We start from the raw sequence: 25042 nt of genomic DNA, 5'->3' as shown, positions 1-25042 counted from the left end.
GGAGCTAGTATGGTCCCCGGCCCAATGCTCTGTGATTAGCTCATGGTTTTCCTCTCATTGCTTCACTCACTTGGCTCGTGTGACATTGACGTGAGCACGTGCTTGACAGGAAGAAAACTTTCAGCTATCTTGGAGATTTGCGTCAGTCAGGCAACATGCAGCCATTCGGCTGCTGTATCTGATGTCCTAATGCAACCCGCTGTGTGTGTGTCTGCGTGTGTGTGTGTGTGTGCTGAGAGTGTGGTTTAATTGTGAAATATAGACGTGTGTGTTGTAGTAATCAAAGTAATCATCAATTCCCGCATAGGCTGGTGTATGTGCCAGCATGAGCTCAGATTTTGAGTGTTTCTGTGTGCGCACTGTGCGGTCACACATACGCACACCTGTGTATTTGACAATGTGTCAATGATGTTTCACATTAACGTGAGTCAATCTGGATACTGAGCTCACTGTCATTAATCAGCGGGCAGCAGCAGGGAAGTCTGTTTTTTTTCCTGTAACCTACTTTCAGAGAGATGGATGGATGGAGACAAAGAGAAAGGAAAGAGATGAAGAGGAATGAACAAAGGGATGTAATTGTTTGTTTGATTGTTAATGACTGCAGGACACAAAGTCCAAATTGTTACCTGATCCACATCTAACCCCACTTTTCCTCTTCCTGTCTCTGCTCCTCTTCGTCTCCCCTCATTCCTGGAAGGCTCACAGGCGAGCCATACAGTGACGTGGCCGAGTCGATTTAAAGGTCTGCGGTTCGCCAATTGCAGAGTTGTCTTTTGGGTCTGGATGATGTTTGCCAGGTTGAGTTTATCTCAGGGCTAGCTGTGCCTAATTCACTTCAGATCACAACCCTGACCGGAGTGTGTGCATGTGTGTGTGTGCTGTTCGCTGAAATATAGGCTGTCTGCTTCGTTGCATCATAGTCATGGAAAATAATCAGGAAAGTAACAAAAGTTCCTACAGGTTTCACACTCTCTCTCTCTCTCACACACACTCTAGTCTGAGCCCTGACATATTGATAAGTGAGCGGCGGCCGGTAACAGAAACCTCCCTGATTGTTCCATGTGTGTACCAGCTGTGGGAACTGGTGACCACACGTCTCTCTCTCTCTCACACACACACACACACACACACACACACACACACATACACACACAGCCTGACCCAAGGAAAAAGGGGTTCCTCTGAGATCACAGCTGGATCTGCCACAGGTCAGACATATTTGAAAGGGGAGGAAAGAAAGACGGCAACCATTTAAAACCCTTTGATTCCCTGCAATGTCCAATCAGTAAATTAACTGCAGAAATAAAAAGCCAGTGCTTCTGTCCAGACTCCACTCGTCTGTTGTCCAGGTTGCATGTCTGTGCGTAATCCCCATTCCTCATTTCTCCCTCTGTTTTACTGCCATCATTCAGCAACCCACACCTCTCAAGTTTGACAGTGTGCTCAGACGAAAAGGGGTAAGAAAATACACAATGCTGAGTGGTGTATGTTAAGCGAGTCCAATGTGGTGTTGATTACCTTGTCAGCAATGAGGTTGCTGAGTTTACACAGCCACTGAAAGACCAGAGAGGGAAAGATAGAGGGAGAGAAGAGAGGGACAGTGGAGGAGAGGAGTGAGGCTGTTAACTGCCTTTCCATACAAGGAGAGGTAGGGGGAGAGAAGAGGAGGAGGGGGAGGAGAAAGCGAGAGGCAGCGAGAGAAAGAGAGGTAATTTGAGGAGATACAATGAGAGAGGGAAGGGAGGAGGAGAGAAAGGAGATAAAGACAGGGGATACAGGGATAAAGGCTGATAAGGCTGCAACAGACAGCACAGAGAAAGAGGAGACGAAGTGAGTGAGTGGAGCTGTATCCTCTCTGAAGTCCCGACAGTGTGATTCTGCTGCAGCTTCTCTTCCCGTCACTGACCCAACTGACCCAACACAGGTAGGACACACACCGAGACTCCATTCATTCTCTGGACGGGAATCTGAGAGCACATATGCAAGTGTGAATGCTCTTTTTTTAGCCACATGGCATCCCATAACTGTTTGTTTCACCGGGGAAGGTGTATCTTTGGGAGTAAATGCACTCAGCGGTCGAAGAAATGTTCACATCCCTTACTTTAGCAAAAGTGGCCACAATGCAAAAGTATTCACAGGTAAATGTAGAAGTGTTTGAATGCATAAATAGTAGCTTGTTATGTAGCCTACATTGTTCTGCCCATAATTCTGTGTGTGTTATGTTATTTAAATGTTAATACTGTGAATTATATTATGGGATGGTTAAGATTGGTGCATTAATGTGTAAGCAGCGTTTTAATGTTGCAGCATTTCAAGGTGAGAAATTCAACTTCTTGAATACGTTTGAATGGTTTAATCTATAAGTATTCATCATGTTTCCATCATATTTTTTTAATGTGTAGAATTATTTATTATTTTTGGAGTATTTTCCTCCAACATGTAGTGGAGCAGAAGTTTAAAATAACTTCAATTGAAAGTACGCAAGTGAAGTGAAAAGAAAATTGTACCCAAATAGAGATAAGTGTGTTTTCCACCACTGCATTTATGTCATGTTACTTCTCATGCAAGAATATTGTGCACATGAATGTTTTTTTTGTAACAACTGCACCCTTTGAAATTGAAGTTTTTTGCAAATTGCATCCCCGAACACAAATTTTTGCCACTGAATTCACAATTTCTATTGATATTTGCACGTTTTTGCACATTTGTGTCGACAGCTGCTTCATTTTCATCGGTGCAATTTCTGTGCAACATACAGGCTTTGGTTAAATAGTTCAGGCAAATCTAAATCTGCACACCCTCCTCATTTCTCTGTCTGAACTGCTGTCTACACTGTCATGACTTCATCACCTCCTGCATGAGAAAAAGTCAATTTTCTGACCTGTTATGATGCATGCTCTGCTGAGTGTGAGTACCTGTCTGTGTTTCTGTGTAAGCATGAAGGTGAACGCGTGTAAAAAGTGTCAGACTGATGCATCTCTTTTCTCAGCTGAATCCTCCCCTCCAAAAAAAAAAGAGAAAAAGACTTTTGAGAAAAATCTTTGAGAAAACAGCTAATTACCTCCCTGCCATCCCCTTGTTAAAAAATGAACATACCTCCCGCTGTGTGCACAAATCTGTGCTTGTGCGTGCATACCTGCGTGCCTGTGTATATGAGCTGAGATGAATGTATGTATTATCTCGGCATGAGTCTGCTGTAATTACACAGTGAAGGTGCCCATGGGGCGGCAGCCGCCACATTTGGCCCCGCGCCACATCCCCTGGTTTTATTGTGTCTTGTGCCTGACAAAACAAAATGCTGCGTGTGTCTGCTCATGTGAACTGATGAGAGCAGGTCTGTGTGAGAGTGTACACTGTCTCTGTATGCATCAATAAATACTGTACCGTCTATTATTACTTCTGTATGCATTTTCAGTAGCGGCAGCAGACACCGGCTGGTAGCAGGTCTGTGTGTGTGTGTTGACTGAAGCTCAGTGTGTGAGTGTGGGAATTCAAAAAATGTCTCTTTAGTGTGTTATAGTGTCAGTGGGACAAGTTCAGAGGGAAGGTCGAAGGCTCTCCTGAACCAAGGTCTCAGTGTAGAGTAGGGTCATCTGATTAATAGCAACAGAGATCACGTGACAGCTGTTTAACAGACTGCCCTCACATTATATCACTAACAAATCATTTTGGGAAAAAGAGATCATGTTCCGTGTGCACATCAAATCACTTGCTGTGAGTTTCCAGTTTAAAATCCTGATCTCTCCTGTCTGGAATGTGTGTGTAAAAGAGGTAAACTTTGCAACAGCCACTAACAGGACTGATATTTCCCAGCAGGGACAGTAGCTGTTGAGATCACACACTTCAGATCTGTGTGATGAACTTCACTAACCTGTGCACACAGCTCAATCACAAGCCTCAAAAAGAGCTTATTGTCAGTCTTAATAAAAGCCTGAAGAAAAGAAAGTTACTTTTTGGAACTAGTTGCACAGTAAAGCATCTCAACCTGGAGCTTTACCTGCCTCCTGCAGAGCAGCGAGGTTGCAGCCAGTGAGATGATCATGACTGAGCAGTGAGATCAAAGCTGGGCTCCGTGTGTTTCCATACTTGAGGTATTTTTATGGCTGGCTGTTAAAACTGTTCAGTGGTTAATGTACATTTAATGGAGACAGGGAATTGATAAAACACTCAGTGACACATAAGGCTGCGGTCAGAAAAGTGTCAGAGTTGGAGTTTGCAGCTATGTTGGCAGAGTAATACTATCTGACCTCTGGAAATAGACTTCAGGGACAATGTACAGCTGGACATGAGTGTTATGTGCTTCGGCGGGGTGTGTGTGCGTGTGTTTTGCATGCACATGTGTGTCTTTGTGTGCTGGTCGACTTGCCCAAATTTAACTGTCTGCATTCTGCAGCTGCCTGGAGGTTTAGTTATAGTATAGTAACCCATAGAAACGCCACACAAAGCCGCAGCCACGGAACATCATTCTCCCTTTCTGTGACACGCAGACACAGAGAAATATATCTGTCGTCGAGTCATAAACGGTCATCTCAAAGTTCAAACATCTGCCAGTGGAATAGGAAGAAGGCGAAACAGCGTCACTTTTGCAGTACAAAGACGTGCAAATAACTCACATATGTTACGTCTTTATTCATGTGAAATCTTTTTAATAGAAACAATAAAACTGTGTGTTGCCCCGGTGCCAAATTACTTTTGGTGGTTTCCATGAATATTTTACAGCTCGCACTTTAAATGCAGCCATAAAAACTCAAACTGGTTTGCATAATTATAACAGCAAGAATATCCTATCTAATTTAGTTTTTTATTTATTTTTGTTTTATCTCATTTTGTTTATATGCATGGCATAGGTGCAGATTTCAGAGGGGACGCAGGGGACACATCCCACTCAATTTATTAAGAACATTTGCACCCACCCCCCCTAAAAAATATACGACAGTTGAGAAAGTTAAAGACATTTACACCATAAACTGATGCAGAAAAGGCTAAAATTGGATATAAATAATCAGTATTAAGCTAAAAAAAATCACACGTCTGGGGTGAATTAAGATGGAGAATTTGTCGCAGTGCATTCACAGATTCTTATTCACAATAGAATAGTTTGTCTGCTTTGGCTGCTGGTCTAATTCTGCCACTATTAGATAGGATGAGATGGAAGGATGTGTTCAGGGTGCTGCTCATCTCCTGTGGTAGCGTCATGAAGCGAAAGAACCTCAACTCTTCAGCCCTACACAATGAAATTTAAGGCTGAATGTGTTTTGACCAAGTATAGTTCACGTGCCCTCCTCCCCTCTCTGCCTCTCATAATAGAGCGAGTCTGACTCAGCAGCCGGCGGTCAGAGGATGGTCAGTCACTGAGGTCAGTACAGAGCAGCAGAGCAGACAGGATTTGCATCTATCCTCAGAGATGTCATCCGTGTTGTTTTATTTTAGGCCAGCTTCTGTGGCAGACATTACCGTGACAGCGATGAATGTTAACCGTTTTGCCTTGTAGCCACAGATTGGCTGTGGACCAACACACACTCGGCACAGCCCAGGGGAATAGGAGGTTTTTTTTAAAAAAAAAAAATCAAAGCCTCCAAGGTCAATGGGTTCAATCAGCTTTGTTCTTAGATAAAATGGATTTGTTGTGATATGAGGGCAGGGATGTGGAATTTCCCCCTTTATACTAATTTTCCAGCATCGTCTGGGTTTGGTTTCCTAAATGTTTGTGTTAAGATCCTTTCATTTGCTCGCTGATGGATAAGGATTACATGCCAGAGTCCCAGACTTCTTCTGCAGCTTTTGATTTTAAAATATCCCTCAAATTTAAAGCTGTTGTAAGCAGTAGGCTTCTTTTGGCGTCACTGGACAGAAATTCCATAATAACCTTTCAGCATATTGTAATTTAAGTTGACTGAGAGAACACCAGACTGCTGCACCTCCTCTTGGCTCTGTTTTCAAGCTTCAGAAAATCTAGCCCGCGACAGGGGACTTTGGTGAATTATGGGTCATTTCAGAGAGAGGACGTTCTGTTTTGCTGTTCTAGATCGCTCAGGCCTCCTGACACTGACCTTGTTGCTCCCTGGGTGAGGACAAAGTGCTACAGGGAGGCGGCAAGTGTCTGTGGTCCTCGCCTCTGGAATAGACTGCCAGAAGAGCTGAGGGCATACTTTGTTGTATTGTTAAGCACCTGGTATTGCAGTCTTGCATGAAATACACCATAAAATGTAGATGCACGTGCACATCCCTTCAGATAGTGAAAGCCTGATTGAGTGGTGGAAAATCTTGTCTTGTCAAAACTGCCTACACTGCGAAGCAACCTCAGAAAGAAAGATAGACTTATCAAAAACAGCATCCAAAAGAGAGTTTGACAATAAACAACATCTGAAGATGTAAATATCGGCGAAGCAGAGATGAAGAGAAAATGTTGCCAATAGTTTAGCCCTCTGCTAACCAAAGCCAAAGGCTCACAGTTGCGGCTAATTCATGTTTATATAGCTAATGTTAGCTCGAGCCTTGAATCACAAAAAAACAAGACAGCAATTATCATAGAATTGCTGCTCTATAATGTCATCAGGGTCACAATCATGACTGTGATGAATAGCTAGTCCTAATACAGGTATGTAACACGTGCACATGCTCGTCTGGTGGGAGGGGCTTAGGTCAGAGAGCTGCAGGCGGAGGGCTGTATTTTCAAATGATGGTCTTTTTCTCTTTTTTTCTTTGCCTTTTCCAGAAACCTTTCCTCCCCAGCTCGAAGAAAACTCTTTCACAACCATTTTTCATCTCTCCATTTCTTTCAGATGATGTCATCAGAGCACCTGACCTGCGGCTGGCTGCAGCAGCTCCTCGTTGTACTTCTGAAGCTTTGCCTCACTTTTGCTGGGCCTCTGCGACCACTCAATGGGACGGAGTGCACAGCCAAGGGTCCTGCTTCCTACATCCTGGTCTTTACAGGTCACTGGAGCCCACAGGCCTTCCCCAAGCAGTATCCACTGTTCCGGCCCCCTGCGCAGTGGTCCAAACTCATTGGTGAGAAAAGAAAGGCTGATGGGGACAAAGGAGTTGGTTATTAGAAAATTTCTTATGGAAAGTTTTACCTCTCACACGTCCATTGAATTTTGATTATTATTTCAGACTTGCAACAGCAGTGAGGAGTCAGCCATTATTATTTGACCTCACTTGGTCAGAATTTACCCATGCATAGTTTTTGTGGACGAGGTGAACCAGGGACAGGGACAGGGATACGGACCACAGTGAAATGAAGGGACACTTGTGCCTCATTCGCACTGCATGGCTCGACTCAACTTCACTCAACTATACAACAACGATATCAACCAAAAGTGGTAAACTATTGGGCCCGTTTCCACCGCAGGAACTTCGGGGTAATTTTACGGGGCTGGGGCCATTGGTGTGTGTCTCCACCGCAGGAACCACCCCCGAAGGACAGAGTTCCGGAACTTTTATGGGGGCTAAACAAGTCCCTGCCTCGGGGTAGGTACTCAGAACGGCCCCGAAAGACTCCCGGCTGGGGCTTGGGGATTACTGGTGCTGATTGGATATACTCAAGGAGGGATGTGACGACAACAGAAAGCAACAAATTAGCCGGCATTTTTAAAACTCAGCAGACATTGCATTTTGGCTGATCATTTACATGACACCTGTGTTTTGGGTGCCTGAAAATGCAGCTGTTTGAAAATGGGTTCCAGAGTGCAATTTTTTGGAAACAGCACCGTCTCCATTGTCATGGACACTTGTATGCAGTTCCTCTGAAAACGGAGACTTTCTGTGCATGCGCATTACGGTTCCAGTCACTAGGCATGTGGGAGAAAGTCGACCATCACAACAATAATGGCAGACTCCCGAGCTCTGTTTGTGCTGCTCACCCTATTGAATTTATAAACGCTTCTCCAGCAAAGTGTAGATGTAGCAACTGTAGTAACTCAACCTCATCGTCCGTCCAGACAAACATTCGTGCGGTTGCCATTTTGTTTGTCTATACATCACAGCTCTGTAGAGGGAAGCACATGTGTGCAGGCATGTGTTGTTTCCTTACAAAGTCACACCACCAACTACTGGCCTGGCATGTGTACTACAGCATTTTTGGTTATTTTTACACAGAACTTTTTCAAAACGAAAATGAGAAACGATTCCCTTTTCAGCGGATAGTTTTCGTGTAAACATTGCCTACCCGTTGGCCTACCAAATCCTTTTTTCTGTTTCACTTTTCACTGCGGATAGTACCTCCTCATTGTAGGCGGGATTCTCAGCTGATCGCCATAGTGACGCCGTGTGAAACTGCTGTGACATCATCTTCAACGCAACACTTGTTGAAAGGAACATTTGCACTTCCTCAGGTGTATGCTGAAATGATCGTAGTGTGCAGTATTGTTTTGCGGGCTGCCATTGTTTAATATCTGGATTGAGTGAGTAAAAACATTTCAGTTGCTATTGATGTTAGCTTGGCTATGTAAAAAACGCTCAACTCACTTGGAGCCTCAACCACAGTCAGGTGCTATCCACAACTTGAAAAACCAAAAAAAAGTAGATGAGTCAAGTTGAGTAAAACCGTGCAGTACAATGCGATGGTATAATTGCGGCATTAACTTCAACTAAAGGCAGATTGTTGGCTCTCTGTCATGTGTCAGAGGTTTAGTGCCTCATTGTCAGCGTACACATATGCACACAGACACACACACGGGTGAGAGATGTTAATGAGCAAAGCAGCAAGAGGCAGAGGGCAATAAGAAAGACAGTCTGAATGCTACCAGATGGGGTTTTTCTCTTCTGTCCAGCCATATCTTTATATTTCTCTGTGTCTTCAACTCAAGCCAACACTCCTCCCCACATTTCTGCTGGTTTACCACAGTGTTGGCGGTAAACACTGGAGTAGTGGTTTCGGGGCTGGTGAAGGTGGGTGATGATAGTCGGGGTGTGGTGGGGTCAAACCGCTTACCTCAGAGCCAGGAGGAGGAGAAGAAGAGATTCAGGCCCTTCTATTCAGCTTTTATTTCTTATATCCATGGAGTATGGGATGGATGGCAGATGTTTGTACATCTGTGTGCATGTATGTGTGTGTGTGTGTGTGTGTGTGTGTGTGTGTGTGTGTGTGTGTTGGACGGCTCCTGTGCATCACTGTCTGTGGCGGCCGTGGCTTTGTCTGGTTTCCAGCTCTCCCACTGGTGCCCTGCTGCCCTGCCAGATGATGATGGCCTACTTACTCCATATAGAGACAGGCATCGGAGATTCTGACACACCCGTAATGACTTTTAATGTTCCTGGGCTCTGGTGGATGGGGGAGCGGGAGGTGGGCAAGGAATGGACTTTGTCACAAGAGAAGAAAAACACAAGGGCCTCAAAGGGCTGACAGTCTAAGGTTGGGGACAAAAAGAACCCTGGAAATGGAGTTTATCACAGCACAAAGAAAAGCATGACCTGTCGAGGGGTTTGGGGGCCTGCAATGGTTTTGTGTTGCTTTACTGTGGAGACCTGGGGGCGAGGGACCAAGGACACTGCCAGAGGGAAGAGGGAATGGAGTTTGTCATGGTCAAAGAAAAAACACGGGTGAATTAGGAAGGGCGGGAAGTGGGCTTTAACGTCTTGGTGGGGCTTAAACGTGACGTGTTATCAAGTTTCAAGGTCTTGACGCTTGTGGGAAATTTGTCAGGATGGAAATGCAATTAAGTGTGTAAGTAATGGTAGTTTGGGGAGAAACAAGATAGTGTGCGAAGTGTGCTGAGCAGGTTGTGTGTGTGGCTCAGTGCGGTATGTGCGTTAATACACGTGTCAAGAGTGTTTAAGTATAAATGTGTGGTTGTGTATGTGCGCCTGTACGCAGCTATGAAAAGTGAGGTAAGGCAGAACCATCAGAGCATTTGTCAGCGTGTTTCTGGCTAACCTTACTCTGCCCTTAAAACCACTGGCCCAGGCCAGTGGCTCTGTGGGTTTCAATATGGAGCTCCAGAACCTGCGGTGCAAACAGCTTAACCTAAATCAGTCTCTTGATTCTCAACAGATTTCATAGATAACCAGAACTAAATATGAGAATGTGAAGCAAATGGTTCTCTTGGCCCAAAGGGTATGAAAATGCATCAACCGGGGTTTTCAAAATTGTAAAAGAAAACTCAGAGATCCCGACCTGTCTCCTGGCAGCTCCAGCCTGTGTTGTGGTTTTATCAGTGATAGATGGAGAAAAGCTGTAACCATAACTGTGTGATAATTCCAAAGACATGCATGCGGGCAATTCCATCAGAATTGTCTGTTTAATTGCAGGATGTAGGAGGCAGCCGTAGAAATACATACAGGCTCCATGGTGGAAATGATCTCACCGTCTGGCTGAGGCTCTGTGGTCCTTCATTGACATTGATATGCATTCCAGTGAATAAGCATCTTACTCCTGTCTTCTCCTCTTTCTTGTGTTTCTTTTCTCCCTTTAGCGGTCAGCCATAATCGCCATTTTCGGCTGTGGGAGGAGGGTGCTACAGCCACTGCAGGGGTGCAGAACTTCGCTGAAGTCGGGGTGACGGTGGAGCTGATGAAGGCGGCCAAGGAGGCCAGGAAGAGGCGTGCGGTCGGCGCCATGCACAGAACGGCTGGCATCCCTAATGGCATCGGGCACAGCTCCACGGAGTTGCTCATGCAGCCCCGGAACTCACTGGTAGGCACAAATAAAACTTAAGTAGAGGCAATACTCATTCATAAGAGCACACACATGCTCAGACACAGTAAGTCACACAAGCCGTCTGTTTGACTAAATCTATTCAGTCATCTGGTGACCGGGGCCTCCCCATAACGTCGTTCATCCGCTCTGACCAAACAGTTCTTCTCAAACCACTTCTTTCCACTATCCAATCAGACTATGTTTAGCTCAAGTGCTGAAGCTCTGCAGCCACAAACGCCCACATCCATCCTGCGCGGTCTGCACTCTGTCTGCTGCCTGTCCCACTGAACTCTATGAGGTCAGGATGAGGGGCCAGGGTGAAGTTTAGTAAAAGAAATAGGTTGACAATTTGGGAAACATGTTCATTAGCCGTCTTACCAAGAGTTGGATGAGAAGATTGATACCACTGTCATGTCTGTATGGTAAATATAAAGCTACAGCCAGCAGCTGGTTAGCTTAGCCTAGCATAAAAACTGGAAACAGGGAACACAGCTAGCTTGGCTCTTTACAACAGTAACATAATCTATCTACCAGGACTCCCTAAGTAACATGTTTAATGTGGAAAATAATGAAGTAAAAATGACATTATGCTGTGTTACAGGAGGTTATGGGGTGAACTATTTTTTTGACTAGGAGCAATCACATTTTCGGAAACAGCAACTGAGTAGCACACTAAAATGCACGCTAATCTCTCATGACTGAAGGTTGCGAATATTGAAGTGCAGATATAGTTTATTAACTCTGTAAAAAAAAAAAAAGAACCATTTTTTTTTTTGTATTTTTGTAATATTTTTATCTGTAACTTAACAGTTATCAAACGAGGCAGTTGAGGAGGGGTAACATTACCCTACCACAACCAAAGACCAATGCTATGAACGAAACTGTGACGCATACAGCCATATCTCACAGGAACAGTTTGCTGTGCTTTATATCTCAAGATACTACAACCTAAAGTTTGAAAAAGCAGCTAAAGAGATTCCCAAGAACATTGCTTCCATTACTTTTTAATTGCCGTCATCTGGAGATCATGCACTGCAAAAAGAAATCAGGTGGCTTAACTTAAATACAATCAATTCAATTTTATTTATAAAGCCCAATATCACAAATCACAATTTGCCTCACAGGGCTTTACAGCATACGACATCCCTCTGTCCTTAAGACCCTCACAGCGGATAAGGAAAAACTCCCCAAAAAAACCCCCTTTAACAGGGAAAAAAAAAAACGGTAGAAACCTCAGGAAGAGCAACTGAGGAGGGATCCCTCTTCCAGGACGGACAGACGTGCAATAGATGTCGTACAGAACAGATCAGCATAATAAATTAACAGTAATCCATATGACACAATGAGACAGAGAGAGAGAGAGAGAGAGAGAGAGAGAGAGATGCAGGTAATGACAGTAGCTTACAACAACATTAATGAAAGTAATAATATTATAGTTATAGTTCTGGCTACTGTGGTACAATATGTTGAAAGTATGTATTAATATCAGACAGTATACTTGTGTGACAATAGTCATATGTGTATAATAACAGTAGAAGTATGACTAATGACTAATGATGGCAGCAGCAGCAGGAGGCATCTGGCAGGACCACGGCAGCAGCACAACCACACACGTCACGCTGTCCAGGCACCGCTGCGGTATGAGTTAATCTGAGAGACAGTGGAGCACAAAGGCTCCGGAGAAGAAGCCGAGTTAGTGACATCCAGAATGGCCGAGTTAGCAAGATGCAGTAATAGGATGAGAGTGTGAGAGAGAGAGAGAGAGAGAGAGAGAGAGAGAGAGGGAGAGAGGGAGAGAGAGGGAGCCCGGTGTATTATAGGGGGTCCTCCGGCAGACTAGGCCTAAGTCAGCCTAACTAGGGGCTGGTACAGGGCAAGCCTGAGCCAGCCCTAACTATAAGCTTTATCAAAGAGGAAAGTCTTAAGTCTAGTCTTAAATGTGGAGACGGTGTCTGCCTCCCGGACTGTAACAGGAAGATGATTCCACAGGAGAGGAGCCTGATAGCTGAAGGCTCTGGCTCCTGATCTACTTTTGGAGACTTTAGGGACCACGAGTAACCCTGCGTTCTCAGAGCGCAGTGTTCTGGTGGGATAATATGGCACTATGAGCTCTCTAAGATATGACGGAGCTTGACCATTTAGAGCTTTATAAGTTAACAGTAGGATTTTAAATTCAATTCTGGATTTTACAGGGAGCCAGTGCAGAGAAGCTAAAACAGGAGAAATATGATCTCGTTTCTTAGTTCCTGTTAGTACACGTGCTGCTGCATTCTGAATTAGCTGGAGAGTTTTTAAGGACTTACTAGAGCTACCTGATAATAGAGAGTTACAGTAATCCAGCCTTGAGGTAACAAAAGCGTGGACCAATTTTTCTGCATCTTTTCGGGTCAGGATAGGCCTAATTTTCGCAATATTACGCAGATGAAAAAATGCAGTCCGTGAGGTTTGCTTTAAATGAGAATTAAAAGACAAATCTTGATCAAATATTACTCCGAGGTTTCTTACGGTAGTGCTAGAGGCCAGAGCAATGCCATCTGGAGAAACTATGTCATCAGATAAAGAGTCTCTGAGTTGTTTGGGGCCAAGAACAATAACTTCAGTTTTGTCTGAATTTAACATCAGGAAATTGGTGCTCATCCAATTTTTTATGTCTTTAAGGCAGTTATGGAGTTTAGTTAATTGATTACTTTCTTCTGGCTTCATCGATAAATACAACTGTGTATCATCCGCATAACAATGGAAATTTATAGAGTGATTTCTAATGATGTTACCTAAAGGAAGCATATATAGAGTAAATAGGATTGGTCCGAGCACAGAACCTTGCGGAACTCCAAAACAAACTTTGGTACGTAAGGATGATTCATTACGAACGTCAACAAATTGAAAACGATCAGATAAATAAGATTTAAACCAGCTTAGTGCTGAACCTTTTAGGCCAATTAAGTGATCCAGTCTCTGCAGTAGAATTTGATGGTCAATTGTGTCAAACGCCGCACTAAGATCTAATAAAACAAGAACAGAGACGAGTCCTTTGTCTGAAGCAATCAGAAGGTCATTTGTAATTTTAACTAGAGCTGTCTCAGTGCTATGATGCACTCTAAATCCTGACTGAAATTCCTCAAATAAATTATTATCCTGGAGAAAATCACACAGCTGGTCTGCGACTACTTTCTCAAGGATCTTTGACATAAAGGGAAGATTAGATATTGGTCTATAGTTGGCTAACACCTCTGGATCCAGGGTGGGCTTTTTTAGGAGAGGTTTAATTACAGCTACCTTAAAAGACTGTGGTACATAGCCTGTTAATAGGGATATATTGATCATATCTAATATATGAGTGTTAACTAAAGGAAAGACCTCCTTAAGTAGCCTAGTTGGGATGGGGTCTAAGAGACACGTTGATGATTTAGATGAAGAAATCACTGCGGTCAATTCTTGAAGAGAAATTGGGGAGAAGCAATCTAAATATATATTAGATTCTACAGCTGTGTTTGAGGTTAGATAGGTAGGCCTACCATCCGAGGGCAGGAGGTCATGAATTTTGCCTCTAATAGTTAGAATTTTGTCATTAAAAAAGCTCATAAAATCATTACTGCTAAGGGCTAAAGGAATACAAGGCTCAATAGAGCTTTGACTCTCAGTCAGCCTGGCTACAGTGCTGAAAAGAAACCTGGGGTTGTTCTTGTTTTCTTCTATTAATGCTGAGTATATTTAAGTTTAATTGCTGTCTTAAATATTCAAGTCGAATCAACTTGCATTTATGAGTTGTTTGAACTTACTCTTTTGAGTTACGTTTAGCGTTGGACTGATTGCAGTAAGTTGACTTGATTATGTTGTACTTCTTGTTTCAACCAGAGATATTGGATGAAGCGAGATACCCCACTCAGCTCACTTCCTGGTTCAGTGATGTCAGCGCCACGCCCCCATAGGAGACTTGCGGCACCTCTGAATGTATTGTCGTCAATGAGGAAAATGAACGTGATCACAATTTATGGACAATTCTTTCACCCTGTAGTCACTAAAGTAAATATTGGGTTCATTTTCCACAAGCCACACATCTTACCAACATTCTGACACTAAAGCTGCATTTTTCATCCGCACAGATCAAGAGAAAGTTAACTTTGTTTGAGCCCTGTCCGTCCCAGAAAACAAGTTCTCGTGAGATCTCGTGATCTTGATAAACAGGCGGTAAAATCACAGTTAGTTTACAAACAGTTATTTACCGCTAGTAATAAATAAAAAATGCCCAAGCTTTGTGCAGCAATAGGCTGCAGTAATAGGAAGAATGTATTTTCATTCCCATTTACACAGACATCCACAGATCCTCTGTTCAACATGGTGGTGGTGGGGGGGGTGGTTGAGGGAGAACAGGCTCTGATTGGAGGGAGAGCTAACCACGCCCACTTAGGAGACAGGAAGAGTAACCGTTTTCTTAACATTGGATAAGCCTACGGTGGGGTATCTCCTTTATCCAATATCTCTGTTTCAACCTAACAATGTAAGTTCAAAATATGGATAACCTACATGCATTCTGTTCACTTCTTCCAATAAGTGATGTCACCTTAATTTTATTAGTTTAATGACAATACTTTTTGAGTTAAGATAACCTACAAGGATGCATTGTTTCAACTTACAAATTTGAGTTATAACAAAAGAGGCAAAAATCTCCCTTCTAATTTTTAATGATTTAAATATATCTGGGAAATGAGTTTGTCATCTTGAGCTAGCAAGATAATTATGTGGTTACCATGAGAAAATTACCTTTGTTATCTCGTGATAACGAGATAGTCAACTCATTATCCCGAGAAAACACAGTTTGATTTATGCGTTATCTCAAGAAAATGAGCTTTGTTCTCGAGATAACAAGATAATTACAGAGATCAGGGGTGCCATAACAGCATACATGCCAAAATGTCGCCCAGAGCTCCACAGTTTTAATGATAATACAGGCAGATATGTGGCTGTGATGAGCATCATGATGTGATAGAGATTGTTCAGGTTCCAAACTAAAGTTTAAGAATAATTTCCATTCCAGACAACAATAACTTCCCTCTGAGGAAAAGTCTCCACAGGATTCCCAAACTGTTGGTGTGTAATCATAATGAAAGTCCTATGAATAAGGGAGTTGAAAGTAGTGAATGAAATGTTCACAGCCTTTAATGCATTCATCTATAATCATGTGTTCTTTCTGATCCCACCCCGTGCCCAAGTGCGTGCATCAAATGAGCCTGGCCTACTGTGCCTGGCACACATCTGAAGCTCTTGGCAGGGCGCACCTGATCTGATCTGGCGGCCCTTGTGCACACAGAGCCTATGGGATCAGTAATATCAATAATGGGTACTCCTTGCTCTGACGTTTGCATGGCACCCTGATCACTGATGAACATTATATGTAGTCAATCAATTCAATCAATTTTATTTATAAAGCCCAATATCACAAATCACAGTTTGCCTCACAGGGCTTTACAGCATACAACATCCCTCTGTCCTTATGACCCTCACAGCGGATAAGGAAAAACTCCGCAAAAAAAACCCTTTAACGGGGAAAAAAACGGTAGAAACCTCAGGAAGAGCAACTGAGGATGGATCCCTCTTCCAGGACAGACAGACGTGCAATACATGTCGTACAGAACAGATCAGCATAATAAATTAACAGTAATCCGTATGACACAATGAGACAGAAAAAGAGAGAGAGAGAGAGAGAGAGAGAGAGAGAGATGCAGGACCGATGGTAATGACAGTAGCTTACAACAACATTAATGAAAGTAATAATATTATAGTTATAGTTCTGGCTACTGTGGTACAATATGTTGAAAGTATATATTAATATCTGGCAGTATACATGTGTGACAATAGTCATATGTATATAATAAAAGAGTTCCTTTTTGTAATTATCTCGTTATCTCGAGATAACAAAGGTCTTTTCCTTTTTTTGTTTTCCTGTATTAATGGGGCTGATTGTTTTGTTTTCTCAAGATAACAAAATAATTTGAGGCTCGGCTGTTCTCGGCTTCCACAGTTAAGGGAGACGTCCTGTGATGGATCTTTAGAGTTTATTACGATCTGAATAAGACCAGTGTGTGGAACCTGTGTCCGGCGGGACGGTAAGACTCTGAGTGAAGGACTCAAGAGCAAATAGTGGGCGCGCATTGGGTGTATTATTAAGGGAGACGTCCTATACACTCATTAAAAAACAGACCCGACCAACCAAATTCAAGATGGTTCAGAGCCAGGGACAAGAGATCCTAGCTGAAATCTCGGACAGAGCCGGTTTTTGAAATTAAACTTAAATGTTGTCTAAGAGCACTTTTTGGTGGCAAGGAGTCGCAGGAGTGATTTAGGCCATCACGGCCATCACGGCCTAGGCCCTTGGCTGTATAGCTTAGGCAGCTATACAAATGTTCTATAGTTTGTCAACGATAATGACTGTGTATGCAGTGCTCTTAGATGCAATGTGTTGAGCCTGTTTTTATTTTATGTTACTGTATTTTATTATCACTATCATTCTCAGTTTCTATTTCCCTTTTTAATTGATTGTTTTTATTGTTTTAAATTGTGTCTTGTTGCTTTTAATGTCTCTGTAAAGCACTTTGAATTACCTTGTGTTGAATTGTGCTATACAAATAAACTTGCCTTGCCTTGCCTTGCCTTAAACACAGTGGTAATGTTGTAGCTTCATTGTTTACTGTATGAAGTGTAAGTGAATACATCGTTGGCCAGGCAACAACTAATGGGGATCCCAATAAACAAACAAACAAACATTGTCTGGTGAAACACAAAAACTACAGGTTCAAAGCAAAGGTCATGGTTAGACTTGCTAAATTTGGTCCTAGGGTTTAAACAAAAGCAAAAAAAGTTGAGGTAGGAATGATGTATGTCGCTGTGGAAGAATGTGTCGCACTACTCACGGAGTTAAAACTAGAAGTTCTTTTATGTTTAAAGCATGCGTCAAATCAAGTCGTGTAGCTGATGAACGAGGGGGAAAGAGGTGAAGAGGAAGGGCGGACGTTCACTGGAGTTTTTAGAAATAGGTGTGTGCCTGCCTGAAAGTCTGGTGACCTACATTTGTTTATTGGTTATTCCACTGCCTGAACCCGGGGGCCCTTAAAAATCATAAACAACCCTGTCGGAGGGCATCTTTGGTAAGTACTTGTCATGGACTGCAGCTTAACAGCTTGTCAACTGGGTGTATGATGTCTGCGGCTGCTTTTAAATGGGTCCGCCTGTTTTTAGATCTACGGACGGCAAAAATAAGCAGGGTATGACTGTCGTGTGTTTGTTTTGAACGTGACAGTGATAAATTGAATGACGTGAATCTGTTGACAGCTTCATCTGCTATTCTGCTTTTTGGTGTGTCTGTTTCTCTCTCTCTCTCTCTCTCTCTCTCTCTCTCGCACACTCATATGTATAAATCCCATCCCTTTCCTCTTCCCCACAGACCAAAACATTGATACGCAATTCTCCAAAAATCCCAAACACATATGATTCCTATCTCCATATTCATGAGCCTTCTGCTATTGCTGTTAAATGTGTAATTCAAAGCAGACAGATAATGGCAAATAATTACCATTCAGAGTCCAATTGGCATTATTCTGTAAGTATTTTGTGTCAGTGGCACCACAGAAACTGGGACAACAACAACAACTGAGCATTAAGGTGCTTGCGCCACTCGACTTAGTTGAATGTTTTCTAGGTCGACTCGTTCTCTCCGGGGCTCTGCAGAAGATTTGCTGTGATGGAGAAAAAGTGAGAGGGATCATGGGAGCTTTGAGTAACTGTCTGTAGAGATTCTTCCTGGCCTGTATATTGCAAACCACCATGGACTGATCAAGCCAGTGACAAGGGATACCCCTGGGTCCTTGCTGAGTGGCCCAATGGATATAGCAGGATGGGACTTCTTGGAAAAACCGCTGTTTGAGAGGAGCCTGAAAAGTTAGCAGAGGAGGGAAGGTAGGAAGGAAGGAAGGAAAGAAGGAGGGGACCGCTGGAGGATTCTGAAAAGCAACAGAGCTGCCTCTGATTTGGTTTTTCTGCGTCTTGCTGTGCGTCACGGGCAAGAAATAGACCCCATGTGTCATGCTGACACTACCTGCATCCTGTCCCGAGTGGTCTAGTGAACCGTTTTGATGTCTGTTCCAGCGCTCTTCTATCCAGCACTCTGTTTGACTCGAGGCCACCCCTTCCTGGTCATCCACAGCTCTTCAAGCCCACCCATCCTACCCCGAACCTTTAGCAAGCTCGGCCCAGGTCCTCAAATATCAGGCTGCAAGTGAGGAGGCGCTTTCAAATTCACTGCTTTCTGGGCGTCTGCCACCTCAGCGTGTGCTGACCCCCGGGCCACTTCCTGTATGAGGTCACCAGCTCTCAGGAAACATCCATCACACAGGAGACACACTAACCCTGCACAGGAAACTGAGTGGGTGCATGCATGTGCACACAGTTACAGAGACATCAACAGTGTGTGTGTGTCTGTGTGTGTAAGTTTCTTTCCTTTCCTTGGACATAACTTAATCTCCATACAACATGCACCCGCAGACAGGAGGCAGCATAACACAATATGACTGTTTTGATCATCAAATTATTTTAGGACCAGTTGATCGTTGTTTTTATATTATTCTGATTTTTTTCTACTTTTCTACTCATCCAGAGATCTGCAGTTAAACTTTTGACCAGAGCCAGAAAAAATAATCACAGCTGTGCTCAGATTGTTACTCTAGCTCTTTGGGTCCAGCGGGATTGATTGTAACTTTTGTCTTCTTGTGAATGAAGTGTTTCATTGCATTTCCTTCCTTTGAGTTTCATTTACAGTTACGAATTGTCAAAGTGAAGTAAGACAAGAAAGCTGAATCAACTCAGCACAACAAAAACAGTTATTTTTGAGAAAGATCAAAACATATGTCTCAGACCTGAGTGCTCTTTCAGTATATGAAGAAAGAGAAATAAAGTCTACAGCCATGCTAACTGCTCTGTAAGGCTTTACTGTGGCACATCAGTGTTAGCTAAAGGCTAACATCAGTATGCGCTAACATGCTCGCAATTGCAATGCTAACATGCTGATGTTTAGCAGGTATAACGTTTACCATGATCACAATCTTAGTTTAGCAATTTAGCATTCAGACAGCACAAATTACAGCCGAGGCTGATGGGTAGCCTACGTGGGGTACGTCAGTTTTGAAAGTATTTTTAATCTATTCATCCAGTAATTGCTCAGATATTTCTTACTTCTTCTTTCTGGCCCAAAGAGGTGGACAGACAGGCATTTCCATTTCCATTCCCAGCAGGGCTGTAGTGCTCAAATCCGGTCTCAGTCTCAAGAACCTTTTTCGACGTTCTGCACCTGTCTTGGTCTCTTGCCTAGCTGGCCTAGGGATTTTCTTGGTCTTGGGCTCGGGCTGGCTATCGAGAACTGGTCAAGTTGTTCCTGGCTGCTGATTTGGGATCAGTTATCCAGAAGTTTGCTGGATTCTACTAACGTGCGTGAAAAAAAAGAGAACGTCTCGCTGCCTCTTCCTCTCTAGCACTGCACCAGTTTTGCAAGGAACGTTGACTCTGAGCTCAGCACTTGCTACCACAGTCCGCTAACAGTAACATCACCTACAGCAAGTCACTAGCTAGCTACGTCAGCTAATGTTAGATGGCAAGAGAGCATATTTATATTTCCCAGGTTCTATGTTTCTCGGGTTCTATGTTCCCCACTTAACCCTGCAAGAAAAGGTTCTATGTTTCCCGCTTACACAAAAAAGGTTCTATGTTCCCCGCTTACACAAAAAAGGTTCTATGTTTCCCGGGTTCTATGTTGCCCGCTCAACCAAGCAGGAAACATAGAGCCCTTTTTGTGTAAGCGGGGAACATAGAAGCTTTTTTGCAGGGTTAAGTGGGGAACATAGAACCCGGGAAACATAGGGATGACCCTAATGGCAAAATGTCTCTAAATACCACCATACTTTTAATTTGGTTGAACCAACCATTAAGAATTTGTGAGCAGTAAAAACAATGGTCCGCAACCCTTAATTATATGCATTAATTAGTTTGATGGTAGAAGATGGACCAACCAACCAATGGATTATTTCTATCCATCCTAACTCCTTAATCACTATATTGGCTATTTTAGTCTTGAACAGACCTTGATTCGCTCTGGACTCAGTCTTGACTCGGACTTGTTTGACTTGACTTGGACTTGATTTAGTTGGTCTTGACTACATCCCCCACTAGCTACAAAGATATCCATCCTCTTAATTTTAAAGCACCTTACAGCCTTGCACCTCAATTTGGTTTAGTCATGTATGCAATGTATAAGGCATTGACTAGAAATAACTGATTTTATCAAATAATTTTGGTCAATAAAAGCGTATAATCTCTGTGTTCCTTTAGTATAATTAAATTGCTCCGTCTACTCTCTGTCTTTACTGTAAACGTAAAGCTCCTTTTGGAAACTAAAGATTGAACTAACTGCATTCTCTCTTTCTGTGCGACAGTTATCCCTGATGGTGAAAATGATCCCCAGCCCCGACTGGTTCGTTGGTGTGGACAGCCTAAACCTCTGCGAGGGCAACCAGTGGAAACAGGAAGTGACCATTGACCTCCAGCCCTATGATGCTGGAACAGACAGTGGATTCACTTTCTCATCTCCCAACTTCCCCACCAGCCCCTTAGAAAACATCACAATGGTGAGGCCCTGCAATGTTCACAAGTACACGTAGAGTACCATGGTGAGGCAAAGTGAGGATGGCCCTGGTCTTATTCTTAAAATAGGTTAGCAGCATGAGAATGGGATGTCATTCTAAGCTGTCTCCACTTAAATGATTGCATGGCGGTCCTCGTGCCTGACCTGAAGTGGTTTGAGTGAAAAGGGCCTCTCTTACATAATAGACCATCTATCCTTTCCCAGCATGTGTTTTAAAGTGGGCCATTGTATATCTGAACTTTTGTTGAGAACCTGCTGGCTCTCCTGATGAAATATGCCTTACTGTTTTCTGCTGACTTGTTCAGATCACGTCTCAGATGCCAAATCATCCAGCCAACTCCTTCTACTATCCACGTTTAAAGGAGCTCCCACCTATTGCCAGCATAAGGATTACTCAACAGAGCAGATCATCTGACCGCCAAACCCTAATGTCCAATCATATTCTGCCGAACTCTATCAGTCCCCAGCGTTTCTCCGGTAAGACCACAGGGCTCCCTACATCAATGGTGCCAATACATTTTTACCAAAAATGAGGAATGATTTTTACGACATGAAAATCATAATAGAGTGCTGCAGGAATGAGTCCTAACGTGACTTGGCGAGAACACACAGGAAGTCACAGAATAAAGCACACCCTGTTAGATCCATGTGCAGGCTACCTGTAGCTTATTATCAACCATGCAAGAACTGTATGACAGATTTAATCTTAATTGCACAGCAAGACACTAGTGGCCTAAAATCTAGCGTTAAATGTTACAATTACACAGTAAAAAAATTGGATTTTCTATAAACCATGGTGTTGGTGACCAAAACTAAGAGCCAATCAGCTTTTTGTTCAGACAACAGCCAGGCGTTTCCCAATACCCCCTGGGCCTTGCAGTTGGTAGAGAGCGGCTGAGGCACCTGGCTCTAAAAACTGTGGCAGCCTCAGTCTCGTGAGGTTTTTCTGCCCATGTCAGAGCAAGTCGGGATCAAGTCAGACACAAGTCTAACTGCCAAGCATCGTGCTGCGATCGTGCGCCCAGGAAGTGCGCCGGGGTTGAAGCCAATTTTCGTAGTGGCCAAACAGTGGAATTACAACTTCTGGGTCTGTAATGTGATGCCACGGGGCCCAAAAACACTGTTTATAATGGATTTACATTTAGGAAAGACACTTTTTTTCCCAGTGTTGAAGTCCCCACGTAAGGAGTCGTTTCACTGTCTAGATTTGATCCATTTGGTCCGAAAATATTTCAAAAGTCAAGAAGAGCCACACCATTTATTTATTTTTTTGTTCTATTTGAATTAGCGGATGGCTAAACTGGATGCTAGCTCGCAAAGTATACATTGTGCTTGCTCCATGGGCCCAAAGATGTGGAAGATTCGGGTAATTTCACACCAGGAAAGTCAAACTTTTTTGGCTTCATGCGCCACTGAGAAACTTTCAGAGGAATGATTGAAGCCCTACTTCAAACACTGTATCCAGTTCTGTTTTTACATTCATGGCAGTTATCACCGCTGATCGATGCTGCAATGGGGTTTTTGTTCAATTCTGAATAAAGGTCTGTGGTCAACACAATCTTAAGAGATCTTCACATTTTGTTCTACGACATAAAATATGTACATAAATACCCCATTCCTAAAGTTTGAAGCTTTTACGTGTCTTGAAAAAGACGGTTGCTAACAGGTGGCTAAATGACACTACTGACGTTGACGGGGACATTGAACATCATCACACTGTACAAGGCTTTACAGCCTCGCTATGATGATGATGATGATGACGTCGAAGTCATGTGACCAGTGCAGTTTGTCTAGTTTGTCTCTTAGCTTTTCGCTTCTGACGATTGCACTTACGCTTTAAAAATCATAAAAGTAGTGTTGATATGTGAATATTATCTTGCTGAACAAAACGTGTGAGTAGGCTAATATATATTTTTTTGTTTTTCATAGAGCTGTTTTCTGCTATAGTCCAAAATCCAACAGAGTAGCCGTTGGCTTTTAGTTGAGGTAACCAGGGTGATGCTAACTTTCAGGCCAGCCTACAGATATACATCATCCTTGCAGCACTCTATATGGTTGCTGAAACTGTTCCACATAGCGCACAGATACAAGCACAGACTAATAAAAACAGCCCTTATTTCTGCATAAATGTATCCTCTGTGGAAACTCTTTGTCTTTCTTCTTTTACTCACACACACTGTGATTTTCTCACATCTCTTTACCCTCGACTCAGCAACACCATTGGACTGTGAAGTGTCTCCCTGGTCATCCTGGGGTTTGTGTCTTGGTCCCTGCTCCAGAGGTGGTGTCCGCCACCGCACACGTTACATCCTGTTGCGGCCAGCCAATGCTGGCGTCCCCTGCCCTGAGCTGGAGGAACAGGCTGAATGCGTACCGCACAGCTGTATGAGACTCCAGTAACCCACAGGGCGCACGAGCACAGATACTGCCAGTATTTAACACTGGGACTCTCATGTTATCACTGCTGGACTGAGAAATGTTGCTGCATCTGGAGCATCTCCTTGGTAATGCAAAGGATTTTTGCATCTGTCACAGTCAAATTGTGGAAATGAAAGACTTGCTGCCTCACCTGTGAAGCCCGTTGGTATTAGATCATACACTCCTCTGGGTGTATTTTAATGGCAATAAAGGGAAGTTCACGTCTGAGTGTAGCAGACAGTTAATTAATGCTTGAGATAACACGTGTTCAGATAAAAAGTGATTGAGGAGAGGAAGATAAATGACAAATGTGTCCCATCAAAGACCAGTTTGAGACCTATTATTGGTTTGTTCATCATCAATGACATATGCATTTAATCTGTACGCTGATAGTGGCACTCCAGAGTCACAAATCTTCCACACACTCTTAAATGTATGCACACAAAGGTCCTTGCACATACTGCATACTTTTACAAGCACGGAGGCGTTAGTTTACAAAGGTAACCTATACATGCTTGGCACATGCAGCTCTTTCAAAATAACCTCACACCCTGATTTATAAATATCACATTTCACAAGAAACACCTAATGGCTGGCTTGAGGCTTGGAGCTTGTCTAAAGAAGCTGGCCTATTTTATAATAAGATGCTTTTTTTTTTTTTTTTTTTTAGATTTTTGTTTTTATAGAAAGAAAGATAAATATTTGTATTATTATCTCTTTTGATATTTTAATGTTGAGATTTTGTATATACTGTATCTTATCATGTATAACTCATGAATAAATGTGGAAGTGTGTTTTTCAAATAGAAGACGTCTGTGTCACTTTGTTCCCTGTTTTACTTGGAAAGAATTATTACGTAAAAGCAAATGCTGTTATTTAAAACCCTTGTGAGACCAAAGAACATTCCTGATTTGCACAGCTCCAGTAATACATGATGAAGTCAATTTATCTGTGTATGCCAGAGCATAATTTGACCAGTATTGACACTTCTCTATTTATGTCCACAGAGCTCGCAGCCTAAACTCACAACCATAAATATCACGCCTTATATCAAGTATCATGTCTGATGTTCCCCGAAATAGAAGTCACAGTTCTGCATATTTATAGATGATAATTCTATGTATTCCACAATATCTCTCTATACTAAATGTGGACAACTCTGTGTTCCCGGGCTACTTTGGGCGGTTAATGAATGGATGAATGAAAATATCAACTTTTTTTTTTACCAATGGGAATTAAATATATAAATAAATATAAATATTCACTCTGGCAGAACATCCCGAGAAATACTGACTCCCCAC

At 42.9% G+C, this 25042-nt stretch overlaps 1 protein-coding gene across 1 annotated transcript; it reads left to right on the top strand.

Moving 5' to 3' along the window:
- Nucleotides 1–1722: 1722 nt before the first annotated feature.
- spon2a (spondin 2a, extracellular matrix protein) lies at nt 1723–24525 on the top strand. Its single transcript, XM_033632806.2, has 6 exons — nt 1723–1924; nt 6783–7011; nt 10416–10636; nt 21115–21306; nt 21629–21800; nt 23536–24525. The coding sequence occupies exons 2-6, from the start codon at nt 6783–6785 to the stop codon at nt 23721–23723; spliced, it is 1002 nt and encodes a 333-aa protein (XP_033488697.1). The 5' UTR covers nt 1723–1924; the 3' UTR covers nt 23724–24525.
- The last annotated feature ends 517 nt before the right edge of the window (nt 24526–25042 follow it).

The sequence above is a fragment of the Epinephelus lanceolatus genome, chromosome 7, assembly GCF_041903045.1.
Source record: "Epinephelus lanceolatus isolate andai-2023 chromosome 7, ASM4190304v1, whole genome shotgun sequence".
In the NCBI taxonomy this organism is placed as follows: domain Eukaryota; kingdom Metazoa; phylum Chordata; class Actinopteri; order Perciformes; family Serranidae; genus Epinephelus; species Epinephelus lanceolatus.
The sequence above is the reverse complement of the archived record's forward strand: the minus strand, read 5'-3'. Positions and strand labels throughout refer to the sequence as shown.